Source organism: Octopus sinensis, linkage group LG20 (genome assembly GCF_006345805.1).
Source record: "Octopus sinensis linkage group LG20, ASM634580v1, whole genome shotgun sequence".
Lineage (NCBI taxonomy): Eukaryota > Metazoa > Mollusca > Cephalopoda > Octopoda > Octopodidae > Octopus > Octopus sinensis.
In genome coordinates, this window is record NC_043016.1 from 22,098,633 (window position 1) to 22,123,230 (window position 24,598).

General features: G+C 35.8%; 2 protein-coding genes across 3 annotated transcripts in view; one reads left to right on the top strand and one right to left on the bottom strand.

The window, feature by feature from the left end:
* Positions 1 to 4,405, bottom strand: part of LOC115222492 — a 105,341-nt gene extending 100,936 nt beyond the window's left edge. Inside the window, exon 1 of the mRNA XM_036511614.1 lies at positions 4,297 to 4,405. Within this exon, the coding sequence (XP_036367507.1) occupies positions 4,297 to 4,405 (109 nt within the window). The remainder of the gene's footprint in view (positions 1 to 4,296) is intronic.
* Positions 1 to 24,598, top strand: part of LOC115222541 (FTS and Hook-interacting protein-like) — a 93,210-nt gene that overhangs the window by 40,476 nt on the left and 28,136 nt on the right. For both annotated transcript variants that reach the window (XM_036511737.1, XM_029792800.2), the window contains exons 2-5: positions 8,788 to 9,622; positions 10,384 to 10,542; positions 16,873 to 16,959; positions 22,254 to 22,421. In XM_036511737.1, coding sequence (XP_036367630.1) covers positions 8,849 to 9,622; positions 10,384 to 10,542; positions 16,873 to 16,959; positions 22,254 to 22,421 — 1,188 coding nt within the window. In that variant the 5' untranslated portion in view covers positions 8,788 to 8,848. The remainder of the gene's footprint in view (positions 1 to 8,787; positions 9,623 to 10,383; positions 10,543 to 16,872; positions 16,960 to 22,253; positions 22,422 to 24,598) is intronic.

Genomic DNA, 24,598 nt, shown 5'->3' on the forward strand with positions numbered 1-24,598 from the left:
TATATATAAATGTACAGGACGCAGAGAATAAATCATGTAAAAATGAAAATAACACTGATTTTAACAGATATATTTATCAAAATTACATAAAAATATCTTGAAATATAGGCTTCAACAATGGCCTCAGAATCTCCTGCAACTCTTCTGGATGGTCTCTTTGTTAAGTTAGTGAATGCTACCATAATCCTTGCCTTCAGTTCGTCTTTGGTGTTACATGGAATTCTATTGGTCTCTTGCTCAACTGCATCCCACACATAATAATCAAGGGAGTTGCAGTCTGGGGAGCTAGGTGGCCAGATGTTAGGGATGATGTGGTTGCAGAAATTGTCTGACAGCCATGACTGGGTTCTCCAGGTTGTCTGGCCTGATGCAGAATCTTGTCGCCAGACATAAGGTCTTCTAGCAGCCATCCTCTTGACCCAGGGTAGCACTACCTCCTCCAGGCACTTGAGGTATTGAGTCTGAGGCCATGCAGAAAGATGAATGTAGGCATAACGTTGCCATCACAAGGGATCACTCCAAAACCATGATGTTGACTGGATGTATGAATTTTATCACTCTCGGTACATGTCCTCAGACTGACATTTAAAAACTCTGAAATGTTTGTATTGGAGCTTCTGGCGTGAATGCCAAGCACTACAACATGTCATTTCCAAATTTCTGGCAGAGTGAATTGCATCATGGTGCTGTTTTTCTCACAGATGGTGCCCAACTGACCTACTATACTGTGTAGTCAAAAAAATCAAAAACAAACAATGTGCATGTGTGAAATTAAAAATATAAAATGGTGACAATTACCCATCACACCCTGTATATATGTATGTACATACATGAATATTTGCATACATGTTTGTCTTTTGTCTCAGTTTTTACTTAAGCACTTCCCTTGATTTATATATTATATATATATATGAATATGTGTATATAATAAATATATGTGTGTGTGTATAGGTATGGCTGTGTGGTAAGAAGCTTGCTTCCCAACCACATGGTTCTGCGTTCAGTCCCACTGCATGGCATCTTGGGCAAGTGTCTTCTGCTATAGCCTCATGCCAACCAAAGCCTTGTGAGTGGATTTGGTAGACAGAAGCTCAAAGGAGCCCATCGTATATATATATATATGTGTATGTATATATTTGTGTGTCTGTGTTTGTCGCCCCGTAACTTAGCAGTTCAGCATAAGAGGCTGATAGAATAAGTACTAGGCTGACAAAGAATAAGTCCTGGGGTCGATTTGTTCAACTAAAGGCAGTGCTCCAGCATGGCCAGAGTCAAATGACTGAAACAAATAAATAATATGTATATATATGTATATAAATATATATAAATGTATATAGATAGATGTAGTATATAGATATATGTATATATATATATATATATATATAATATATATATATATATATATATATATACACACACACACATATATACTCATGCATGTATATACACGCACATGCATTTGTGTGCACTCACTAATATGCATGTGTGCATGCATGCATATACATATGTACATATAAATGGGTATGTGTGTGTGCACATGTGTATGCATGTGCGTATGCATGCGCGTGTGCACCCATGCACAGGTACACATGCTCACGTCAATACAGACTTGCATGCAAAACCATATGAGTGCATCCACACATATACAACTTCCTACTTCTCCTCCAGCATCCTGTCCACCATTTGATTGATTTCCTTTTCACCATGCGGTATTTTCCAGCTAACTGTTGTCATAGATATACCGATATACCAACATCATATGCCAACTATAATGCCTACGATATACCAAGCACCATGCCCTGTGACCTTCCTCAACCAATCACAGCCCACATTATGGTAATAACAGTCAACTTCTTTCATTTAAATTGGCTAAAGACTAGCATTACACTTGAAACTCAGAGTACCAACGAATTTTAATCAAAATGTTTTGATCTATATATACAGGGGTTGGACAAAATGATGGAAACACCTTAAAATTCGAACAAATTTAAATTGAAATGGGTTAGGACCGACTTTGGTAATAATTACAGCTTGAATTCTATGAGGTATGGACTCATACAAAGTTTGAATTGTTTCCAAAGGAATTTTTGTCCGTTCTTCAGCTAAAACAGTCTCCAGTTCTTGTAGTGACGATGGTAGAGGATATTGATTCCTTACTTGTTTTTGTAAAATGCACCATAAATGTTCAATTATATTGAGATTTGGTGACTGTAGTGGCCAGATAAGATGTTCAACTTCACTAGTAACAACTTTAGCTGTTTGAATTGGTGCATTATCATCCTGAAAGATTGCATTTCTCTCTGGAAACACTTCCGCAACCATAGGATGAATTTGATCAGATAAAATGCTTAAATAGTCTTGACTGTTAATTCTACCATGAAGGGAAACCATTGGGTGGGTGGATTTCCAAGATATAGTCCCCACAGATCAACATAGATTCTCTTCCTTGTTTAAAAGTTGGAAGAAGGCAACCTGTGTCAAATGCTTCTTTTGAATGTCTCCACATGTATACTCAGCTGGTGGTCAGAAATAAGTTAAAGAATGACTTGTCTGAGATTTTTACTCCACTCTAAACGCTTTGCAATGTTTGTTTTTGAAAGTAGTGGTTTGCAGCCCTTCCAATGAATACTGGCTTTGTGCAGCTCCCAGTGAACAGTTTTTGTGGAAACTGGGTTCTTGCGGTGGTCATTAAGTTCTGCTGTAATTTTGGCAGCTGTACTTTTGTGATCCTTTCTAAGGATCTGTTTAGGAGGTTGTTGTGTCCTAGCATATGTGCTGCTTCTTTTAGTTTCTATATTTTCTAGTGGTGTTCTCTGTCTATTATTTTAACTTTAGCAGTGACCTGGACAATGATAATAATAATAATAATAATAATAATAATAATAATAACAGCAACAACATCAAAAAATACCTTAGGAATGAGAACCCAGGTTCAAAATTTCCCCAAGACACCTGAAGAAGGCTGGAGGGTATATCAGCCTAAACATTTGTGTTAACAACAAACCTTCAAGAGTAATACAACACTTCACAAATATCTCCTTCAAGTAAAACCACCAATAGAAGAGAATATGACTAAAGACTGTGTGTACTCCATCCCATGCAGCTGTGGTAGGTTATACATAGGCGAAACATGCCGCCCCCTCAAAATAAGGGTAGACGAACATCGCAAAGCTGTAACACGAGGAGATATTGATAAATCGGGTACAGCTGATCGTGTATGGAAAAATGGAGACCACCTTCCCCTGTTGGATGAAGTTAAAATAATAGACAGAGAACACCACTGGAAAATACGAAAACTAAAAGAAGCAGCACATATGCTAGGACACAGTAACCTCCTAAGCAGACTGAGTGCAGATATGAGCAGCATATGGGAACTGGTATTAAAGAAGGATAGAAAAATATTAGATTTGTAAGCCCTAAAATTCACTCCATAATTGCCCACAGGCATATGGCGTAGTGGTTAAGAGCTCGGGCTACTAACCCCCAACATTCCAGCCTGAAGAGAGAACAAAGGCAGGACAATACAGTTCTATATTTAAGAGATGAGAAATGTAAACACCACCACTGCCACCACTAATGCCTCTGCTACAGCCACTACAGTTACCACTGCCATGACAAGAGATGCTGGAAAAGAGATTTCTTTAACAAGTGCTGCAAGAAATCTGGAAGGTTTCCCCATAGATAAAGAAGAATTAAAACAGGCCAGACAAATTGTTAAGAAATAATGGGAGAAGAGTAGCCGTCATTCCTCCACTTGAGAATTAGAAAATATTTTGAGATATACAGTTACATTCCACCACATCTAAGTAAAATTGCACCAGGTGGAAAATGCTAGTGAGGTCCAAATTCAAAATATGACTTGCGCACATGCATCACTTAAGGAAGTTTGGCATGATTGAAGTGTGATTTGGGACTGAAGAAGAAGCTGCAGAGATTGGAACTGTTGAGGAGCACCCCTTTTGAACTGGGACACATGTTGGCATATGCCAATGATATTGGACACCTCCAAAGTGGAGATGGTCAAATAAATACCAACAAGCTGTTGGAATTGCAACTGGGCATTGAGATGGCAGGGGTAGATGGATGCTGTTGGACACTGGACTGATGGACCAGTTAAACTACTTAGGGTCTGGTTCAGTCCCAACCTCCAGGTAGATAAGAACTGGGATGAGATGAGGAACTGGCTGGTCAGTCATACCCGAAAATAGGTAGAGAGAAAGCTGTCCTTAAAAGGTCAAGCAGAGGTAGTGAATGCCTACATTACTTTCATCATCATTTATCACCTGACCATCATACCTTCCCCAGTTACTGCCTGATCAGGTTGGGGTGTCTTATTTATTTTCTTGTTGAAGAGATGCATTCCAATGATCAGGCAGAGATATACTTTTCTCTTTTTTGCTATCATTTCATTATATGTAAACCCCCAAACTTTATGTATGTTTTTCTATTGTCCCCCTTCTCTTTTGCCTTTGAAGCAAGTAAAAGAAATCATCATAATCATTATTTTTATTATTATTAATATTATTAAGTTGGTGACCTAGCAGAATCATGAGAACATTGGACAAAACACTTAGTGATATTTCTTCTGACACTCTAAGTTCTGAATTCAAATTCTACCAAGGTCAACTGTTTTTCCTTTCAGGATCAATAAAATTACATCAGTTGAGCAGTGGAATTGATGTGATTCACTAAATCTCCACAAAATTGATGGCTGTGTGTCAAAATTTGAAAGTATTATTATTATTATATTTATCATCATCATTATCACTATCATTTCATATATTGCTACATTTCAAATTTTAGATTTTGCTTTTGTATCTGGTTTGCAAGATTCTTTATGTGAATTCATGTGTTGAAACAGATTTTGTTGTGTCTTAGGAGAATCATTATTCCAATATTATTACCGCACACATTGGTTCAATTCCACTCCCTTATTATTAGTCAGATGGTTAAATATCCAACTAACTGATCCGATTGTTTGTCTAATTTGGTTTGACAGTAAGTCATTTGTTTTGTTTGTCAAAGCTCTTTCATTGCTACTTGCAACATTGGATATTTAACCTATCAACTAATAATGAAGGAGTGAAATTAAACCAGTGCATGTGTTAATAATATTGGCATAATGACTCACTCCAGACACAAAAGAAAATTGTGTATAAAATATATAAAGAAAATTTTATATAAAGTTTATTATTATTGGTGCATCTTATTATGATTTTATTATTTCATTTTAATCATAATTTAATCATCATCATTATCATTTAATATCTGCTTTCCATGCTAGCATGAACTGGGCAGTTTGATAAGGCTGGCAAGCCAGAAGACTGGCAAGCCAGAAGACTATGCCAATCTCTACTGTCTGCTTTGACATTGTTTCTGTAACTAGATGCCCTTTCTAACACCAACCACTTAACAGAATGTACTGAGTGCTTTTTATGTAGCGCCAGCATAAGCGAGATTGCCAACTAACTTGCAAGACAAAGACCCCTCAGTAGTACTGAGGGTAATGGCTTTGTGCCTGGTGATGAAAGGATAAAATATGATAGAGGAAAAAGTGTCTTTCAGTAGAAGGGATACATAATAACCTCAGTAAAAAAAAAAAGAGGGAGAGAGAGTGAAGGTGGTAAAAAAGATCTGGGTATATCTTCGATTTACTGGCAAGGATGTATAAGTGAAGTGGTTCAAAAGATTGGATAGAGTTAATGGGCAGATAGGTTTGTAAGAGTGCGGAAAGAGAGTGAGAGATGGATGGGAGGAGAATGTAGTGAGTGTACAAGGATGGATGAAGTGGGGGTTAGAAAGATGAGTTGCAGAGGAGAGATTGTGTGCAGATAAGTTTGCTAAATTACAAAAGCAGGAAGTTGCATCTGCAAACAGGGTGTGTGCAAACATTTGCTTGTGGAGGCACACGGCCTAGTGGTTAGAGCAGTGGACTCGCAGTCGAGGGATCGCGTGTTTGAATCTTAAACTGGGCGATGTGTGTGTTTATGTGCGAAACACCTAAGCTCCACGTGGCTCCGGCAGAAGGTAATGGCAAACTTCTGCTGACTCTTTCACCACAACTTTCTCTCACTCTTTCCTCCTGCATCTTGCAGCTCACCTGCGACTGACCGGCGTCCCGTCCAGGTGGAGAGCCTATACGCCAAGGAAACCGAGAAGCCGGCCCTTATGAGCCAGGCGTGGCTCAAGAAGGAACAAACAACAAACATTTGCTTAGAGACTCATACACATTTCAAAATAATTATTAAATAATTTTACTAATCATAATTTTATACTTATTCTTTATCTTTTACTTGTTTCAATCATTAGACTGCAGCCATGCTAAGGCTCAGTCTAGAAGAGTTTTTAGTTGAATAAATCAACTCTGGTACTTATTACATTTTGTGTAAAGCCTGCTACTTATTCTATTGGTGTATATTACTATTGTCATAGTTTCACATTATTGTCATTATTTCTTTCATTTGCTACTAGGCTGAAAACTCACCCTTCTGATGTACTCCTCAATTTTCGTTTTCATATCTATAGTTAGTCCCTGTCAGATTTTAATACTCCTAAATACTTATAACTCTCTCCCCCTTTCAATGAATTTAATATTTGGCCATCTGGTCATTGGATGCCTTTACTGTTGACTACCTGTCCCCTTCTCATGACTAATATTACACATTTATCTATGCCAAATTGCATGCCTATATCTTTGCTGAAGAGTCTGTATTAAGGAATTTATCTCTTTGCCATTCTTACTAAAAAGCTTCAGATCATCCATGAAGAGCAAATGGTTAATTTTTCCTTTACTATTTCTAAACTAATACCCTGCTTTTGCCTTACTTAATACTAAACTGAGGGGCATCAAACATAAGACAAATATTGAAGGGGACAATGAGACCCCTGGAAAATGCTTCTTTTGATATTAACTTTCTATAAGAGTGTGTCACCTGAGTAGAGATCTACTTTCTATTTCTTCATGCAAATAAAGCTAATTAATTCTCTTATATTGTCTGCTTTACTGAATAGCAGACAATATAAGCCTAAGACATGATCTTACACTCATGAGTGTGGGATCATGTCATAAGCTTTCCAATAATCTATCCATGCTATTGTTAAATTTTTCATTATAGCTTTTACTGCTTTGTCTATGCGTTCCTCTAGCCTTCTTTCTGCAACCTTTTTGTTCTTCTGGCAGTAAATTATGATTATCAAGGTGCTCGTAAATGCTTTCTAAAAGCATTCCTGTTAACAGCTTCCATACTAATGGTAAGCAAGTGATTGGTCTATAGTTGCTAGCTGTATTACCTTCTCTCTTGTCTTTCATAATGAGTATTATCCTCCCTCTAGTCATCCGATCTGATATTATTCCTCCATTAAGGCAATCCTAAAGTTGTTCCCTCAGTCTCCCATTTAAACTAACCCATGGACTAAATCTGGTCCTGGGCCCTTCCAATTCAGCATTTTTCCTAACATTTTTCTCATTACTACACTAGTTAATCTTAGATCTGGCTGCTTCTCACTCACTACTTCTTCCCTCACTTTCTTTAACCATACTGCATCTCCATATTAATTGACTGGTTTATTCCAAATATTACTCCAGAACTTTCTAGCTTCTTCTGCATTTGGTTTCTCATCTTCAGTACTTCATTCTCCACTATTTATTTGGTTAAATCTATTCTGGTCTGTCTCAAATAATCTATTCTGTTGATACTAATCTATTCTTTTCTGATATCTGAAGAGCTTGCCTGCTACTGCTATGATACACTGTTTCAACTCTTCTTTCTCTTTGACTAAGTGTCTTTCCTCAAGGGAAGATTTTCATCTTGCGCTTCCTAAGTTGTTCAGTTTCCAGGCTTCTATTCTACTCAGATCTTGCCTTAAAGTTTTCACTTTATTTTGTAGTCTCCTTTTCCACATTTACTCTTTTTTAATTTTTTCCTGTAAAATATCTAATCTTCTAGTGACTGCTGCTCCTCCTGCATAGGTCAATAAGTTAATATTGCCTATATTTTTTTGTATTGTGTGTTGTTTGTGTGGTGCAGGTTGTATTCCTCTGTCAGGTATCGGCTTTCTATGGTACATATTGTGGGCTTCGTTCATTTTGTTGGATATTTACAATATGAATTTATTCCTGTATGTTTTTGAAGAAGTGTAGTAGTGTGTGAAAATCATAAATCAGCTTTCATAGTATTTATGGTTTTTACAGTGTTTACTTTTTTAACTGAACATCATCCATGGACATGTGTTGATGTTTCTTTCGTAGTTATAATTATTATTGATGTATCAGCGAGACACTGAGAAGAAATAACAATGTGCATAAATATAGAGTTCTTATATAAATATGAATGTACATGTAATTAAAACTTACAATTAAAATCATTTTTTCACAGGTTTGCAGTTTTCGTATAGAAATATTGCAGCATTTACATTTTTATGCACATGTTGCTGTCTAAGAGGAAGCTATTTTTTTTTTGTATATATATATACTCCATATAAGAAAAATTTTTCAGTTTCCAGAGATCATTTACATTAAGACATCGTTTTCTTTCATTGTTTTTGTGGATTCTTAATTCCTGCTTCATGATGGTTTCAGATTTGTTCTATCTTCCTGGTAGCTCACTGTCACATATCTATAGTGTTTGGTATTCACTGTGGTATTATTATTATTGTTGTTGTTGTCGTCGTCGTTATCATTGTTGTTATTATTATTATTATTATTATTATTATTATTATTATTATTATTATTATTATTATTATTATTATCACCATTATTATCATTGTTATTATTATTATCTATTTCAGATATCAACTATGTTTTGCTTGAAGAATTAGAAACACTGGGTTTCCAGTGTATTCTATCATAATGAACTGGTTTAAACGTACCAGTAACAATAAGCAGGAAGCCCGGCCATTTCTTCCTGGAAACAAAGACGAGTATGGCTTTCCTGAAATGCATCCTCGACGAGAGACTGACCCTGCAACATGCCTTGAAGTTTTCCAAAACCACTGGAAGCAAGCATGGATGGTGATAGAAGATGAAGATGGCTTATTAAAGGAACAGTACAGCATGGATGAGGTTCAGACCGTGATGCATAACTTCGAACAAATGATGACACTTCTTGCAGGTGAAGAAAGCTACGATGATGACCACCACCAAGGACGACCAGGACCTATTCTTGTACTAATCATAAAAGATAATACTTTTGAAAAGTTTAGTCAATGGTGTGAACAGATTCATGAACTTGAAGAAAGATTGATATGTGAGCAACTGAAAATCTTCTATCATCTAATAGCTCACTCTGAGCAGCTACTTCTCATACACAAAGCAATCGTACAGCCTTTGATGAAGCTGCTTTCGTCATGTACTCAATACCTAAAATCAAAAGAAGTAGAGGAGCTCTTAGCTCAGGTATTGCATCAAATCTGCCTTTGCATTTCACAGCAGACATCTACACTGGAAACATTTTTCTCAATGGATGAAGGAAAAGTGCCAGCTGAATGTCTGATATTCTCTTTAATCCTATACATCCATCGAGATGGAAGGGTTGGTCAGCAGGCACGTGAAGCTCTCCTTTTAATTATGGCATTGTCCAACAAATACCCAGACATTGGCAGATACATAAGCGACTACTGTCCAGTAAGTATGGTTTTACATATTTTATTTTTGTTATACTTTTACATTTTAAACATTTTTCTTTATTATATATACTCTCTTTTTCTCTCTTCAGATATATATATATATATATATATATATATATATATGCACACACACACATGTATATGTGTGTGTATATATGTATATATATATATGTATGTGTGTGTATATAAATATATACCTGAGTAAGCTCATAAATGCGAGACAAGGTGGAAAAAATAGTATTTGAATACCAGAGGTAGAGTAGTATGCTTTATTAAAAAGCAGCAAAAAAATCACAAAAAGTGTTACTCAGAGTTTTACGTTCTTGTTCATTGGACAGTTTTGTTTTGATTCTAAACAAAACTGTCCATGAATGGAAATGTGAAACTCTGAGTAACACTTTTTGTGATATTTTTGCTGCTTTTTAATCAAGTATATCTATGTATGTGTGTATATATATATATATATATATATATATATACAGCAATCCCTTGACTAACACAGGTATTATGTTCCAAAACCCCCCATGATAGGTGAAAATCCGTGAAACAGAAACAGTACTGTACTGTATAGTTATTTTTATAATTTGTATATATCTATTTTATTATAGATGCAAAACAACACCATGGAGGAATTGACATAAGTTTAAATATTTATATTAATTGTTTTGTTATTTTTCTACACATTTGCTTGCTTTTTTATTGTTTTTTTTAATGATCAGTTTGAAATTCTTGCTAATTAAAATGTGTTTCTTTCTTAAGGTTCTGGCAACAGGGCTAAGTGGACTGTTTTCTTCTTTGCCACGCAAAATAACAATAACCAATGAAGACTGGTATTGCTTGACCATAGAAGACTGCAAAGATATTCCTGATTTGATGCTTTTTCTAAACTCCTTAGAATTTTGCAATGCTGTTTTACAGGTAAAATCATATATTAATTGTTGAGTTCTCTGGTTATTTGTGTGTGTGTGTCTGTGCGTGCGGGCATGTGTTTGTGTATGTATGTGTGACTTTTATATGTTTATTTTGTTGTGCAATGATATAAACAATAACATGTCCTGTAACAAATGCAATAATACTATTTAGAACTATATGTATTTTTCACATTAAAACATATCACTGAGGCATTGCTTCATTCTCAGATGTCCTTCCAGACCCTAACCCTTCCCTGTTTTCAAATAAGAAGGGTTTCATACTACACCACTTCAAAAGTACAGAGCTAGTGGATAATTTGTTTACAGTGAATGACAACAGATTTCTCACCCTCTGTAGCTCGCTGCTTTTTCATACGAAGTGCAGAATTTAAACATTCAAGCAAGCACTCTCTCACTCACATACACTTACATACACACACACACACACACACACACACACACCACACACACACACACACACAATTATATTATTTAAATAAGGAGAAGATGGATTTGGTATTAAACTTTATTCTTTACAATGTTTCTTTCAACCCATCCTGCTATTGTCCTTTATGTGTTGGACTCTGTTCAGCATGTTGCGTTGCATCCATTTTGCAGTCTGGGTCTCATCAGGTACATCCATAACGTTGTGTCTCGCTAAAGATCTTCAGTATCGGCTGCTATGTTGTTATATGCCTATCTAGTTAGGGAATGAATAAAATGCAAACAAGACTACAAAAACACAAAAATTCAAATATGAACATAGAAATCTTGTGTCCTGTTTAGATAAAATGACCCAATCAACTTTCGCTTTCATAAATAATAAAAATAATACTAGACTAACCACAAGCAATAATATAAATAGAACCCATTGGACTGGTACTGGCTGCACACATGCAAACAAAAAAACTGACCAACTATGCTCATGCAGGGACCAATTGAAATGTCCTCTGGACAACCAATGCATGACCCGAAATGTGGTGTACAAGTACACCATAGATACTAGAGGAGGCTCCTACATATATATCAGTGTATATATATATTTCCAAAATTGGTATTGCAACCACATCATCAACTTTCAAAAAGTCCTTAAACGCTACACAACATTTCATCTGACAACTCAAGGAAGAGAAGGCAAAATACAACCTGGTCAATAATTATACACATGAGTCCCTATAATACACTATCCCGGAAATGCTAGCTATATTCCAAAGAGTCACTGTCAATATTATTAACAAAGGGGCAGCTTATAAACAGATTTACTGAATGACTACCCATATGTATGCATACTGCTAAACACATGTTCACACACTACAAAATAAATCACACCTCACCAACAACTCAAATTAATCTTTACACCCACCATCCCAAGTTAAAACCTCATGAACTGCAACTATGGAACCTACACGAAGGAAGGGCTGCATGTGAATGCTACTTGTATTTAGACATGTAACCTTACAATGCAGCTGCATATAAGTAAAATGTACCAACAAATACTAGCAAGCATGAAAGATGGATAGAGAAGTGGACGTGCATAAATCTAAAAGGGAAGGTAGGCTTGTCTAAATATCTGTGTGTGTGCGTGTACAGATATGCATATATATATATAAAACTGAGAATATGTGTCTGTCTGTCTGTGTGTTTCCCTAAAACTTGAGAACTACACAACCAATTTCATTCAAATTTTACACATGCCTTACTTAGGGTCCATGTAGTTTCATGGGCAAAAAAAATGTTCAACTTCTTGCCTAGAGCGAGCCCATAGCAATATCATATATTCTCCACTATTTCAGTATTACGTGTTAAAAGTGAAACAAAAACGTTTCTCTATTTTATGTCAGATACTTTCACTTTAACAATAAAAATAATAATAACAATTGAATTATATGTAGTAAGTAATAATTAAAATCAAACTAAAGTAACATGACGAAAGTAAAAATAGCAATTGGTATAAAATTGCATCAATGATTTGAACTTGAATAAGTGGTTTCACATGAATGGGAATAAATTAAAAATAAGATTAGCGTGCAGAAATGGAATAGTCCAGATGGATAATAAAAAATTAAATTAAAGAAAAGACTATTGTCTATAAAGTATACAATGTAGAGAAAAAAGAAGATTTGAACAGATGGTGGAAAGCACCTTCGAAAAGTGTCTTGGTGTGACTATGAAAGGTATCTAATCAGAGGCGGTAAATTCGCCACAATAGAAGCAAGGTTCGAGTCAACGGAGCATGCAAGGGAGTACTCGACTCGAACTTGCAAAGTGGAAATATTTTATTTTTACCTCTATATCTGGGATGTAGGACGTCTCGGAAAAAAAATGCCCCCAAGAGATAGGCTGAATTGTAGCCACACTTCTATACAAGAGGGAGGACAAGATACAATGGTTCGAAATTACAAGAGACGGGCTAACAATTCCAGTCTGTTATATATTTTGAGTATTGTTATCACTAGCGATATCAAGATATAACTTTGTATTTTGTATTTTATGTGTAGATGTATATATATAGATGTACATGTAATATGTACACATATATACATGCACTAGCACTATGACACGGCAACAACGGGTCTTTAATGCTAGTATATAGATATATATATCTCTATATATAAAACTGAAACGAGTTTTTACCGCTTGGATCGCTTTCAAGGCCACTACATCCCGTCCGATTGACTCCAAAATTTACAGGGACATGTAAAATGAGGTGACGATGCACGTGGGCTACCTTAGAAATCCCTATCTTAAAAGGTGTCGTTGCTAGGGCCAAAAACCCACTTTGACAAGTCCACTCCCGTTCTTTAATGTATCTGTCTTCCTCAACTCACTCTCGCTATTTCCTCTCTTCCCAGCACTTTTTCACTCACTCTATTTCATACATTCTCATTACTTTCACTTCCTCAAACGGCCTTCTTTTATGTATCTGTCTGCATTCATAGAGAGAATTACCATCGCCACGACCAACACACAATCATGACAACAAATATTATGTATCTCGCCATCGCATTCTATTGTCTGCCTGTCAACGCGCCGATCGAGCAAATACAAACAGAACACACCAACGTGCATTCGTGTTCTGGTGATAACATAGGTTTTTCATATCTATTACATTTTAACATTTATTTAGAACCCTGCAAATTTTTCGTGCTAATTTTCATTTTTTACTACTTTATTATTTTCTCTTAAATTGATGCTTTTATTAAGATTAATTCTAATTATCTGGGTCAACAGTTCGTTTCCTCGGAGGATATGGAAATTCCTATTACCCGTCAGAGAAATAACTCCAGCAGCTCACAACTATTTCAACAAAGACAAGGTTACCTGCTTACCAGTCGAATTCAGCGTCAACGCTCACGTATGAGAGACACTCCAACACACACACACACACATATATATACATATATATATATATAATGTGTGCATTATGTGGTCGGTCGGTTCAGCTGAAAATATGCAGACCTATGTTAAAAGTGCTGGCAAGTTTGCATGACAACTATTTTTTTTCCTCAAATGAAACGCGTGACCTCTAGGACAAAATTCCTCATCTTATAAAATGTGGCCCCAGTACACCCGAATGAAATCAGGTTATATTAACCAAAATGTGAAATGGGGTCTAAATGGGGCTGGAAGGGGATTAAAATTTAAAGTAGCAGTGTTTAGGAATTCTGTTACATCAAGCTAAAAAATCTGCGCCAGCATGGTGGATGCCAGTGTTGGTGGCACGTAAAAAGCACCATTTGAATGTGGTCATTGCCGGTGCCACCTGACTGGCTCCCATAATGGCGGCACATAAAAAGCACCCACTACACTCTTGGAGTGGTTGGCATTAGGAAAGGCATCCAGCTGTAGAAACATTGCTAGATCAAATTAGAGCTTGGTGCAGCTTCCTGGTTTGCCGGTCCTCAGTCAAACTGTCCGACCCATGCCAAAATGAAAAGTGGATGTTAAATGACGATAATATTGATATATATATGTGTGTGTATGCATGCATATATATATATTCATATATACATGTGTGTGTGTACATATATGTATATATACATACATGTGTGTGTATGTATGTATGTATACATATATACATATATATAAAGAGAAAGAGAGCAAGAAAAACCATTCATTATGAACACAGATAACAGATAATGTTATCCAACATTTATTATCAAATTAGTGTGTCTCAAACTCCTTATTTAAAATTAATTAAAAATTATCTGCCTACTTGAGTCAAAGGCCAGATATTTTTATGTTCACTGCTTAATATTATCAGCTAATTATTGTTATCGAAAAAGCTTCATCTCAAATTGATCACAATAGGTAACTTCCATTTTATGTATTTAATTTACCATTTCCTTTCAATACAGCCAGGATATTTCAACTTTTGATCTTCTTTCTTTGTGGATTATCATAGTCATTTGATTGGAATTATATCTACATGCACACACACACACACACACCCACACACACGCATATATATATATATATGTTTTTCAATGGCTGTGGTATGGTGTGGTGTTTGTATTTCTAGCAATTGTAGTTGGAGGAATGTTATTAATTTGTTTATAGGTTGTTGGTGAGTTAGTGGTGGCCATTTTTAGTTTATTTATTTAGATTTATTTTAAATAAAGAAAGAATAAGAATATAATAAGAACAAGAATAATACAAGAAAAATCATAGCAATAACAAAAACAGGAAACAAATGCAGTAAAGAAAGAAGAAAATACATATGACATTGATAATAATAAAAACAATAAAAAATGTATAACTAATACTAGTAAAACCATTAATAAACAAACACTAATGATGATGATGATGATGATGATGATGATAGTAATTATTGCCATACTAGGTGACAAAGAGCTGGAAAAGATGGGGGAAATACAGGTTACTAAAAGATTAAATTACACGGATGTGGGCAATGAAGTGAGTAACTGTCATCCTAGTAACTGTAGGGACACTTAGAGCACTAACAACCAAGTTTGGGAAATATGTTAGAGAAATTGGACTTCACATGGGGACAGAACATGCCCAAAAAACTGTTCTATCAGGAACAGTGAGGATTTTGAGATTGATGCTTGGTTGTTAGGTATCTTCCATGATACTCGAAATCTACAGCCCATGTCTTATAATTTGCGGATAGAGACCCTGTGAGACCTTTGACATCTCACAGGTTGCTATCCACGCTCTGGATAAACCCGGGCAAGTAAAATCAAGAGCTCTGAGAAGTAAAATTTAATTTCGATGATGATGAGGATGAGGATGAGGAGGATAACAGTGATGAAAGCAGCTGTAGTAATAATAAGAAGAAAAGAATATTAGTATTATTATTGTTGATATTTTTGTACTTTTTCATTTTTTTTATGGATTTGTTTTCATTGTTGTTTCCTTCTTATACAAGCAATGCCAATTACATATTCTTTACACAATATAAAACGCAAACTTAATGTTAGTCTGATGAAATGCCACCCCAATATGTTCAACCACACACACACATATAGCATAAATTTCCACACAAAATAATTTACATGCAATGTGGTTAGAAACAGATTGGTACAGAAACAATTGTAACAAATAATAAAGTTATGTTATATTCATTCTTTGTCTTCTCACTTATATTATGTATTATTTTTCAAAATACTTAAGCACTGGTCTTAACTGTGAGGTACCTGGAGTTCCTGCTCCAGTGAACTAAAAAATCTTTTGAAGACTCCTGTATAAGTGTGTAGTTAACCAGGGATTAGTGTTGAATGCTGCATTAGGAATACACCAATTTTTTCCATTTCAGGTATATCAGGACCTATATGTATAAAATGTGTGGGGTATATATATTAAAAGTGAGGAAGGCTGGTTTATGGGATTACCCTGGGTTTCCTGTCCATAAAGGGTTTAGCTTTATGGCATATCAACAAACCCCAAAACCTGTTGGCCTAAGAACTCAGGCTAACAGGTTTTGGGGTCTGATGATATGCCATAAAGCTAAACCCTTTATGGATGGAAAACCCAGGGTAATCCCATAAATTGGCCTTCCCCACTTTTAATATATACTGCTCTACATCTTAGAGTGTGTTTCTTCTCCAGATTTATGTTCTCTACAAACTATATGTATGTGTGTGTGTGTGTGTATGTGTGTGTGTGTGTGTGTGTATGAGTGTGTGTGTGTGTGTGATTGAAACATGCAACCAAACATTTCAATTGTGCTTTCTTAAAAGAGAGTTCAAACCTCAAGACTGCCACAAGAAAAGAAATATATAATTATGTTACTCTATTGAAACACACTTTTACACACAGTGACATACATGTACCCATATTCTGTGAGTGATTTTCTCATTTTCTATGCTTCTAGATTGCCCACCCACTGGTACGTGATCAGCTTGTCAAATATATTTATAATGGCTTTCTTGTTCCTGTTCTTGGAGCAGCTTTGCACCAGGTATGTATGTTTTTGTTAAAGCTTTTTAAATCATTTAGCAACATCAAGCTGAAACACTTGCATTGGATTTATTTCATAAAGAGAGACTGATGAAGGAATTCCTAAGTAGACTAAAAATATTAGGCAAGACATCACATACAAAGTGCAAGCAAGAGAATGAATTTTGACCATTTCTTTGATGCATTGACCAAGCTAAAGCACATGCATTTAGACAGAAGGAAATGATAGTCTCTCAATGGACCCATGCGACCATTCATACTTAGCAGCTATCTTAAATGCAGCTGTTTTCAGTCATGCTTTCAGAGACAAGATACAGCAGCATCAGTTTAACCATAGCTGTTTGACCATAAGTGGTCAAACTGCCATCAACATTCTGCATTATGCTCACGGTCCACAAGCCACTGTTGCAAAATTTGAAAGAATTGCAATCTATTTCACTCAAACTGGAACACAGAAGAGCCAAATTTTCATACTAGATGAAATTTATGATAGTGTTAGACACATCAGTACTCAATTGGAAGAGTAGTAGGTGATAAAAAAAAACAGAAGCACACATTAACCAGAAGTCAGTGGGCTTGTCACTTGGTACCTTGAGAGATATGTCCATACAGAGAGTAGCTTCTGCAGCTGGATTGCAAGCCTGGTTAAGGTATTTTCTCTACCTGCAGGTCTGGACAGATCTCTAGGCGGATGAAAATTAAGAAGAGGTCATAATCAGGGTAACCAGTTTCACTCAGAAAATGACTGACAGAAAACTGTCACAGAAAAATCAGGTGGAGATGGCTAAATCTACACTACTTCTGTGGTATGTTATTGCATGACCACCATACTTTCTCTCATGAAACATTTAAATAGTCTAGAACACATACTCTTTCATGTCTTGTGGAAGAGACAGGTCCCAATGATTAGACAGTCATTTGCAACCAGCACACACTCCTGAAGTTTTTCAGAATGCCACAACTGGTTAATCACTAGCGCACACATTTAAAAAAATTTCTGTATAACAACAATAATTGAATGGTGTGGTTGCTTTTTGTGAGACATGTCTTTCCACCATTTGTCACAATGATTGAGTTTTGAGTCGAGCACAAAGCTTTAACATCTGACATCTGAAATGATGATCACTACCACTACTGTTGCTGTCATTATCATTGCCACTGTAGTGGTGGGTTGGCAAAATCATTAGAGCATCAATAAAAGCCTTGCAGTATTCTTTCTGACATTTTACATCTCGAGTTCAAATCCTGTTGACATTATCTTCACATTTCGTCCCTCCAGTGAAAGGTGAATAAAATAAAGCACCAGCCAAATAGTGGGGTCAATGTAATTAACTTGATCATCATCATTATCATCATCATCGTTTAACCTTCTCTTGAATTTTTAGATTTTGTTACAATTCGTTATCACCATTGCCCAATGCTTGCATAGATCAGATGGAATTTTTGGGGTTAGATTTTCTATAGCTAGATATCCAAGTCATTTTTACTTTCAATATTCCATGTTTAGAAAAATGAAGTACCATTCAGTTACTTGTGGCCACACATAAGTGTGTGACCTTGTTCCTATGGCTTGAAACCATTATATTATAAAATGTCTGTGATGAGTTTTTATGAATTAGTATTTTTCAGACTATTAACCTCATCTTTAGAGATGAACAAATTCTTCAGTATTTATATCTACACTATGTCTTGATTCATTTCATCTCCAATAATTTCCATATATTGTATTTTTGGTTATTTATATCTACACTATGTCTTGATTCATTTCATCTCCAATAATTTCCATATATTGTATTTTTGGTTGTATACATATTACTAGACTGGATTCAAATTTTTGAACCTTTAGTAAACCACTGATGAATCAACAATGAATGTTACAAATACTGAGCTAATTGCCAGTCCTGGTATTACTAAGATATCTGCAAGCATTATATGTACTTTTTCCAACTGTGGTGCCTATTAGTTATGGAAATTTCATTTTCTAGTGATTTACATTTTCCTACATTCATCAGTAGCATAATAAATGAAGATGTTATAATTTTTACTTTAGAAATAAAGAACAAATATTAAAGGGGACAATGAGTTCCCCTGGAAAATTCCTCTTTTGATATTAACTTACCTTAAGAGTGTGTCACCTGAATAGGAATCTACTTTCCATTTCTTCATGCAAAGCTAATTAATTCTCTTATGTTGTCTGCTATACTGAACATACTTAAACATTCACTTATCCATGAGTGTGGGATCATGTCATAAACTTTCCTATAATCTATCCATGCTATTGTTAGATTTTTATTTCTAGCTTTTACTTCATTTAGAACTGCTTTGTCTATATATAATAGATCATACGTTCCTGTAGCCTTCTTCCTGCAACCTTTCTGTTCTTCTGGTAGTAAATTGATTGTCAAGGTACTCATAAATGCTTCCTGAAAGCATTCTTAACAGCTTCCACATTAATGGTAAGCAAGTGATTGGTCTATAGTTACTAGCTGTACTACCCTTGCTCTTAATGAGTATTTTCTTCCCTATAGTCATCCAATCTGATATTATTCCTTCATTAATGCTACTGTAAATGTTATCCACTGGGTACAACTCAGACACCTGAAGTTGATAACAGCTATGTTGTTCTTAATATTTTGGATGATTATAGCATATCAATTATAAAAATAATAATAAAGTGAACTGGTAGACTCATTAGTGCATCAGGAAAATGCTTAGCTGCATTTTTTCTGGCTTTATGTTCTGAGTTCAAATTCCACTAAGATTGAGTTTGTCCTCCATCATTTTAGAATCAATAAAATAAGTACTAGTTGAGCACTGGGGTTGATATTATCAGCTTTCCCTTCCTTCAGAATTGCTGGCTTTGTTCCAAAGTTAGAATGGATTAATATTATTATCATTATTATTACTAATGTTAACCACATCATCTCTGTTGTTATTATCCTTATCATCATCATCATCATCATCATTCTTTAAATTCTGTGTTCAAATCCTGCCAAGATTAACTTTGCCTACCATTCCTCCAAGGCCAATAAAATAAAGCACATGTACCAGAATCAATTTAATCAAATCACTCCTACTCCTCAAAAATGGCTGGCCTTGTACCTTAAATTAGAAATTATTAAAATACTGCTAAGGTAATCTCTGCCTTTCGTTCATCTGATAAGGGATCAGGGCACTGTACCAAAGGCTTTCTCCATATCAACAAAAGCTAAGTACAGAGGTTTATCTTTGGCTACGAATTTCTCCTGCAGCTGCCTTACCAAAAAATTAAATACCAGCCAATTACTGAGGTCAGTGTAATCCCCTAAACTGGCCTTGTGCTTAAATTGGAAACAATTATTATTGTTGTTGTTGTTTTTATTATAAATATTGCGTATTTACATTACATCTTTGCATTCATGTATTCTATATATGTTTATGTTTATATATATATATATATTATATATATATATATATATATATATATATATATGATGTTTATATATTAATTGTATTTCTTTTCTGAAATGACAGGAATTATATTATTTACCAATTATAGTACTTGATTCCCCAGTTTATATGGTCAGTATTGTGTTTTGGAGATTGTTAGTTGCTCAACTAACTAGTCTTCTATCTACCCATCACTTGTTCATGTTTCTTTACATTAAAACCTGTTTCATTGTCCACAAACCTATAAGCTGACAAAGCAACCTCTATCTGGGGCTTCTTAGTCTATCAGAAATCTCTTTCAAGTTAGTCCAATGTCTTAACAGAGAAACACCTCAGATAATGTAGTCCATGATTCTCTATGCCTGATTGTAAAAGATGTACAGCCCACTCATAACTGGAATTCTTTTGATGGTAGATCTGCATGCTCAAACTGACACTGACTTGACTAATCAAAAATAACATCAACAAGGAAGGACTATATGAGATAATATAGTCCTAGCTGGAATAATCATAGTTGGAATGCTTTGATCGTTGATCTGCTGACTCAAAATTAAGCTGGAGCTAAACAAAAACAATAGCTATATGAGAGTTGATTACATGTAGTTCTAGGTTCACTATATTTCAAAAATTGACAGAATCATGAGTGGAATACCTCTGATTATAGATTTGCAGATCATAACTAATATGGAGCTAAACAACAACAGTTATAGCCACTAATACTTACTACTATGTTTTTCATTAGACAATGTAATCCGAGATAAACTATGTCTAAATAAAAGATTGGTCACAGCTAGAACATCTTTGATCATAGGTCTGACCTATTTCTAGATAGCAACAACCCACAGATGCACAATTTCCTCTCTCTGCCTAATCTATTGCAATACTGCTCATATCAAGAGAGCAGTTTTCTACCCCATCTTCTCTAAACATGAAACTAGAACTTCAAATTCACTACAAAGCCTTACAATCAATGAAGAAGAAAATTCTTTTGGATGCAATGTAGGATGTATGTTTGGATAACAGCTCTGTCATATATACATGTGACCAATGTTCCAACATAGGCCTATTTGAGCTTTCAAGCTTCCTAGAAGATCAGCAACTGATGAAGACTGAGGTATTTTGGGATTCTTTTAAATACAGGTCTGAAAGTTGTCTAAAGTAGAGTAAACCTTTTGATGACAAATTGAACCAATTTTGCCTAAATTATGGTTTTCCATGTCAGGTTAAATATTGATTTTGAATTTCCAGTATCTCCTTAAATGAATTTTAGTACCAAGTTCAAAAACAGTGAGTGCTCTAGTTTGTATAGCAGAATCTTGGGCGAGTAAGGGACTGTTGATGTAGAATTAGAATAAGCAGAGACAGGAAACAACATATTTTGAGGGTGCCAATAGTTGATGTGTATTGATAAATGAGTCAATTTGCATCAATGCACAAATGTTTATTGATATCTATTTTTATTACTTTCCCAGTTCAGACCCACCCTTTCCATTTTTCTGTCCATCCACCTCCTCTTTTTTAAATCTTTAAACCATTGAATTTGACCAACTTCATTTGATAATTTCCCAAATTTGGTCTTCCTACCAAATTTTTTAAAATTCTATCCTTCTTTGTTTTTTTCACATCTCTTGTTATTTTAAGAATGTGTGTGTGTGTGTGTGTGTGTGTGTGTGTGTGTGTGTGTGTGTGTTCACTGTTAAATGTTCTCACATTTCATATAAGTATACATATCCTTCATAATACAGCCATCTTATTACAGAATTTCCAAGCAGCCATTATAATAACACCTTACCTCATCCCGTCACAAAAATCCTTGTTTCCATTGTCATCATATACATCCTTTATCATACTTTCATCTCTTTACAGAATTCTCGAGAGGAGGTCATCACAGCAACAGCTTACCTCGACCTCTTCATACGACGGATTACTGAACCAACTTTGATCAAGGCTTTCTTGAGGTTTATCCTTTGTGAGAAGTATGATGAAATCATCATACTTGAATCACTAATCACCAGGATAAACAGCAACAGCAAAGTAAGTGCTTCTTTATTATATGATCCAAATCCTTAAGAAGGTAACAGAGGTGGTGGTTGTTGAAATAGAGGTTGTAAATATTCATTGCTTTCTTGAGTTGTGATATTGAAATGGTTGTAAAAATGCTTATTGTAGCTGTCTAAAGATTACATGTTTTGAACTATTAGAATGGTACATAATAACTTGTTCGTTTGTAATGTTGATATGGGTTGTTACAGTGATCAAGGCCTTTTGCAGTGATCATAATAGTAGAATTAATGGTTGTTCTTTAACGACATGCTTAAAAACATTTACCAAAGCTCCACAGAAATGCACTACATTTCACAGTCAGTAAGACTGACAATACAACAGAAAGTAGCATCTTCCTTCATTAACACCACATTGTTGCACTGAATACAAATTAAAAATTCCAGCACTTCATGCACAACAGCAAACCTTGTAAATACATCATCATCATCATCATTTAATGTCCGTTGTCCATGCTGGCATGGGTTAGACAATTTGACCAGAGCTAGTAAGCTGAGGGGCTGGCCCAGGCTCTAGTTTGATTTGGCATGATTTCTATGGCTGGATGCCCTTCCTAATACCAACCACTCCAACAGTGTAATGGGTGTTTTTATGTGCCACTGGCATGAGTGTCAGTTGCATGACACCAATATCTGCCATGACTACAATTTCACTTGACTTGATGGGTCTTCTAATCAAACATAGCATATTGTCAAAGATCTCAGTCATTTGTCATTGTCTCCATGAGGCTCAACACTTGAACAGTGCTTTTTACATGTTACTGGCACAGGTGCTAGTTACACAACACTGGTATCAGCCACATTGCCTCCATGAGGCCCAACACTTGAAAGGTGTCTTTTATGTGCTATCAGCATGGGTGCCAGTTATGTGACACCAACGTTGGCCACAACTACAATTTCACTTGGCTTGACTGGTCTTCTCAAACCAGCATATCACCTGAGATCTCAAGTCACTGGTCATTGCCTCTGTCAGACCCAATGTTCGAAGATCATGCTTCACCACCTCATCACATGTCTTCCTAGGTCTACCCCTTCCACAGGTTCCCTCCACAGTTAGAGACTGGCACTTATTCACACAGCTATCCTTGTCCATACACATCACATGACCATATCAGTGCAGTCGTCTCTCTTGCACACCACATCTAATGCCTCTTATGCCCAGCTTTTATCTTATGGAACTTCTACCTACAGATCAAGCAGGTCATCAACCTGAAGGCATTTGTGATTTGTCCACTTTCCTACTTACTAAGACTTTGATTTTTGCTAGGTTAATTTTAAAGCCCTTCAATTTTAGACCTTGCTTCCACACCTGAAATTTCTTCTCTAGTTCTGGTAGTGATTCAGCTATAAAAACAAGGTTATCAGCATAGAGGAGCTCCCAAGGGCAGCCCGTCTTAGATTCCTCTGTTATTGCCTGGAGAACAGGAGGGGGCTGAGGACTGATCTTTGGTGAACCCCTATTTGTACCCTGAATTATGACTATACTCATTGCCAACCCTTGTCTTACTGACAGTATCCCTGTACATGACTTGTACAGCTCTCACCAACCAAACGTCTATCCCTAGTTTCCACATTGACCATCTGATAAGGGATTGGGGCACTGTATCAAAGGCTTTCTCCATATCAACAAAAGCTAAGTACAGAGGTTTATCTTTGGTTACGAATTTCTCCTGCAGCTGCCTTACCAAAAATATAGCATCAGTGGTGCTTCTCCCTTATACTAAACCAAACTGCATCTCATCTAGACTAATTCTCCCCCTCATTAGTTCGGCTATGACCCTCTCTATAACTTTCATCATCTGATCCAACTATTTGATACCTCTGTAATTATTTCTATCTAAGGCATCACCTTTACCTTGTTAGCAGTTGATTATGATATTGTTACACCAGTATGACTTTGTGTACCACCTGATTAACTATAACCCACACCTTCAGATATTTCAAGCATCTCAGCGATTATTCCTGATGGGCCAGGAGCTTTCCCGATCTCCATATTCTTCATGGTTTTGTCTACAACACTACTGTCTATTCAGATTGCTGGTCCCTTTGTTAGATAAACTTTAGGCAGACTCTCTTCACAGGTATTCTCTACATTTAGTAGCCTTTCATAGTGACACTTCTAAGTCTCATTCTTAGCAGAGTCACTAACTG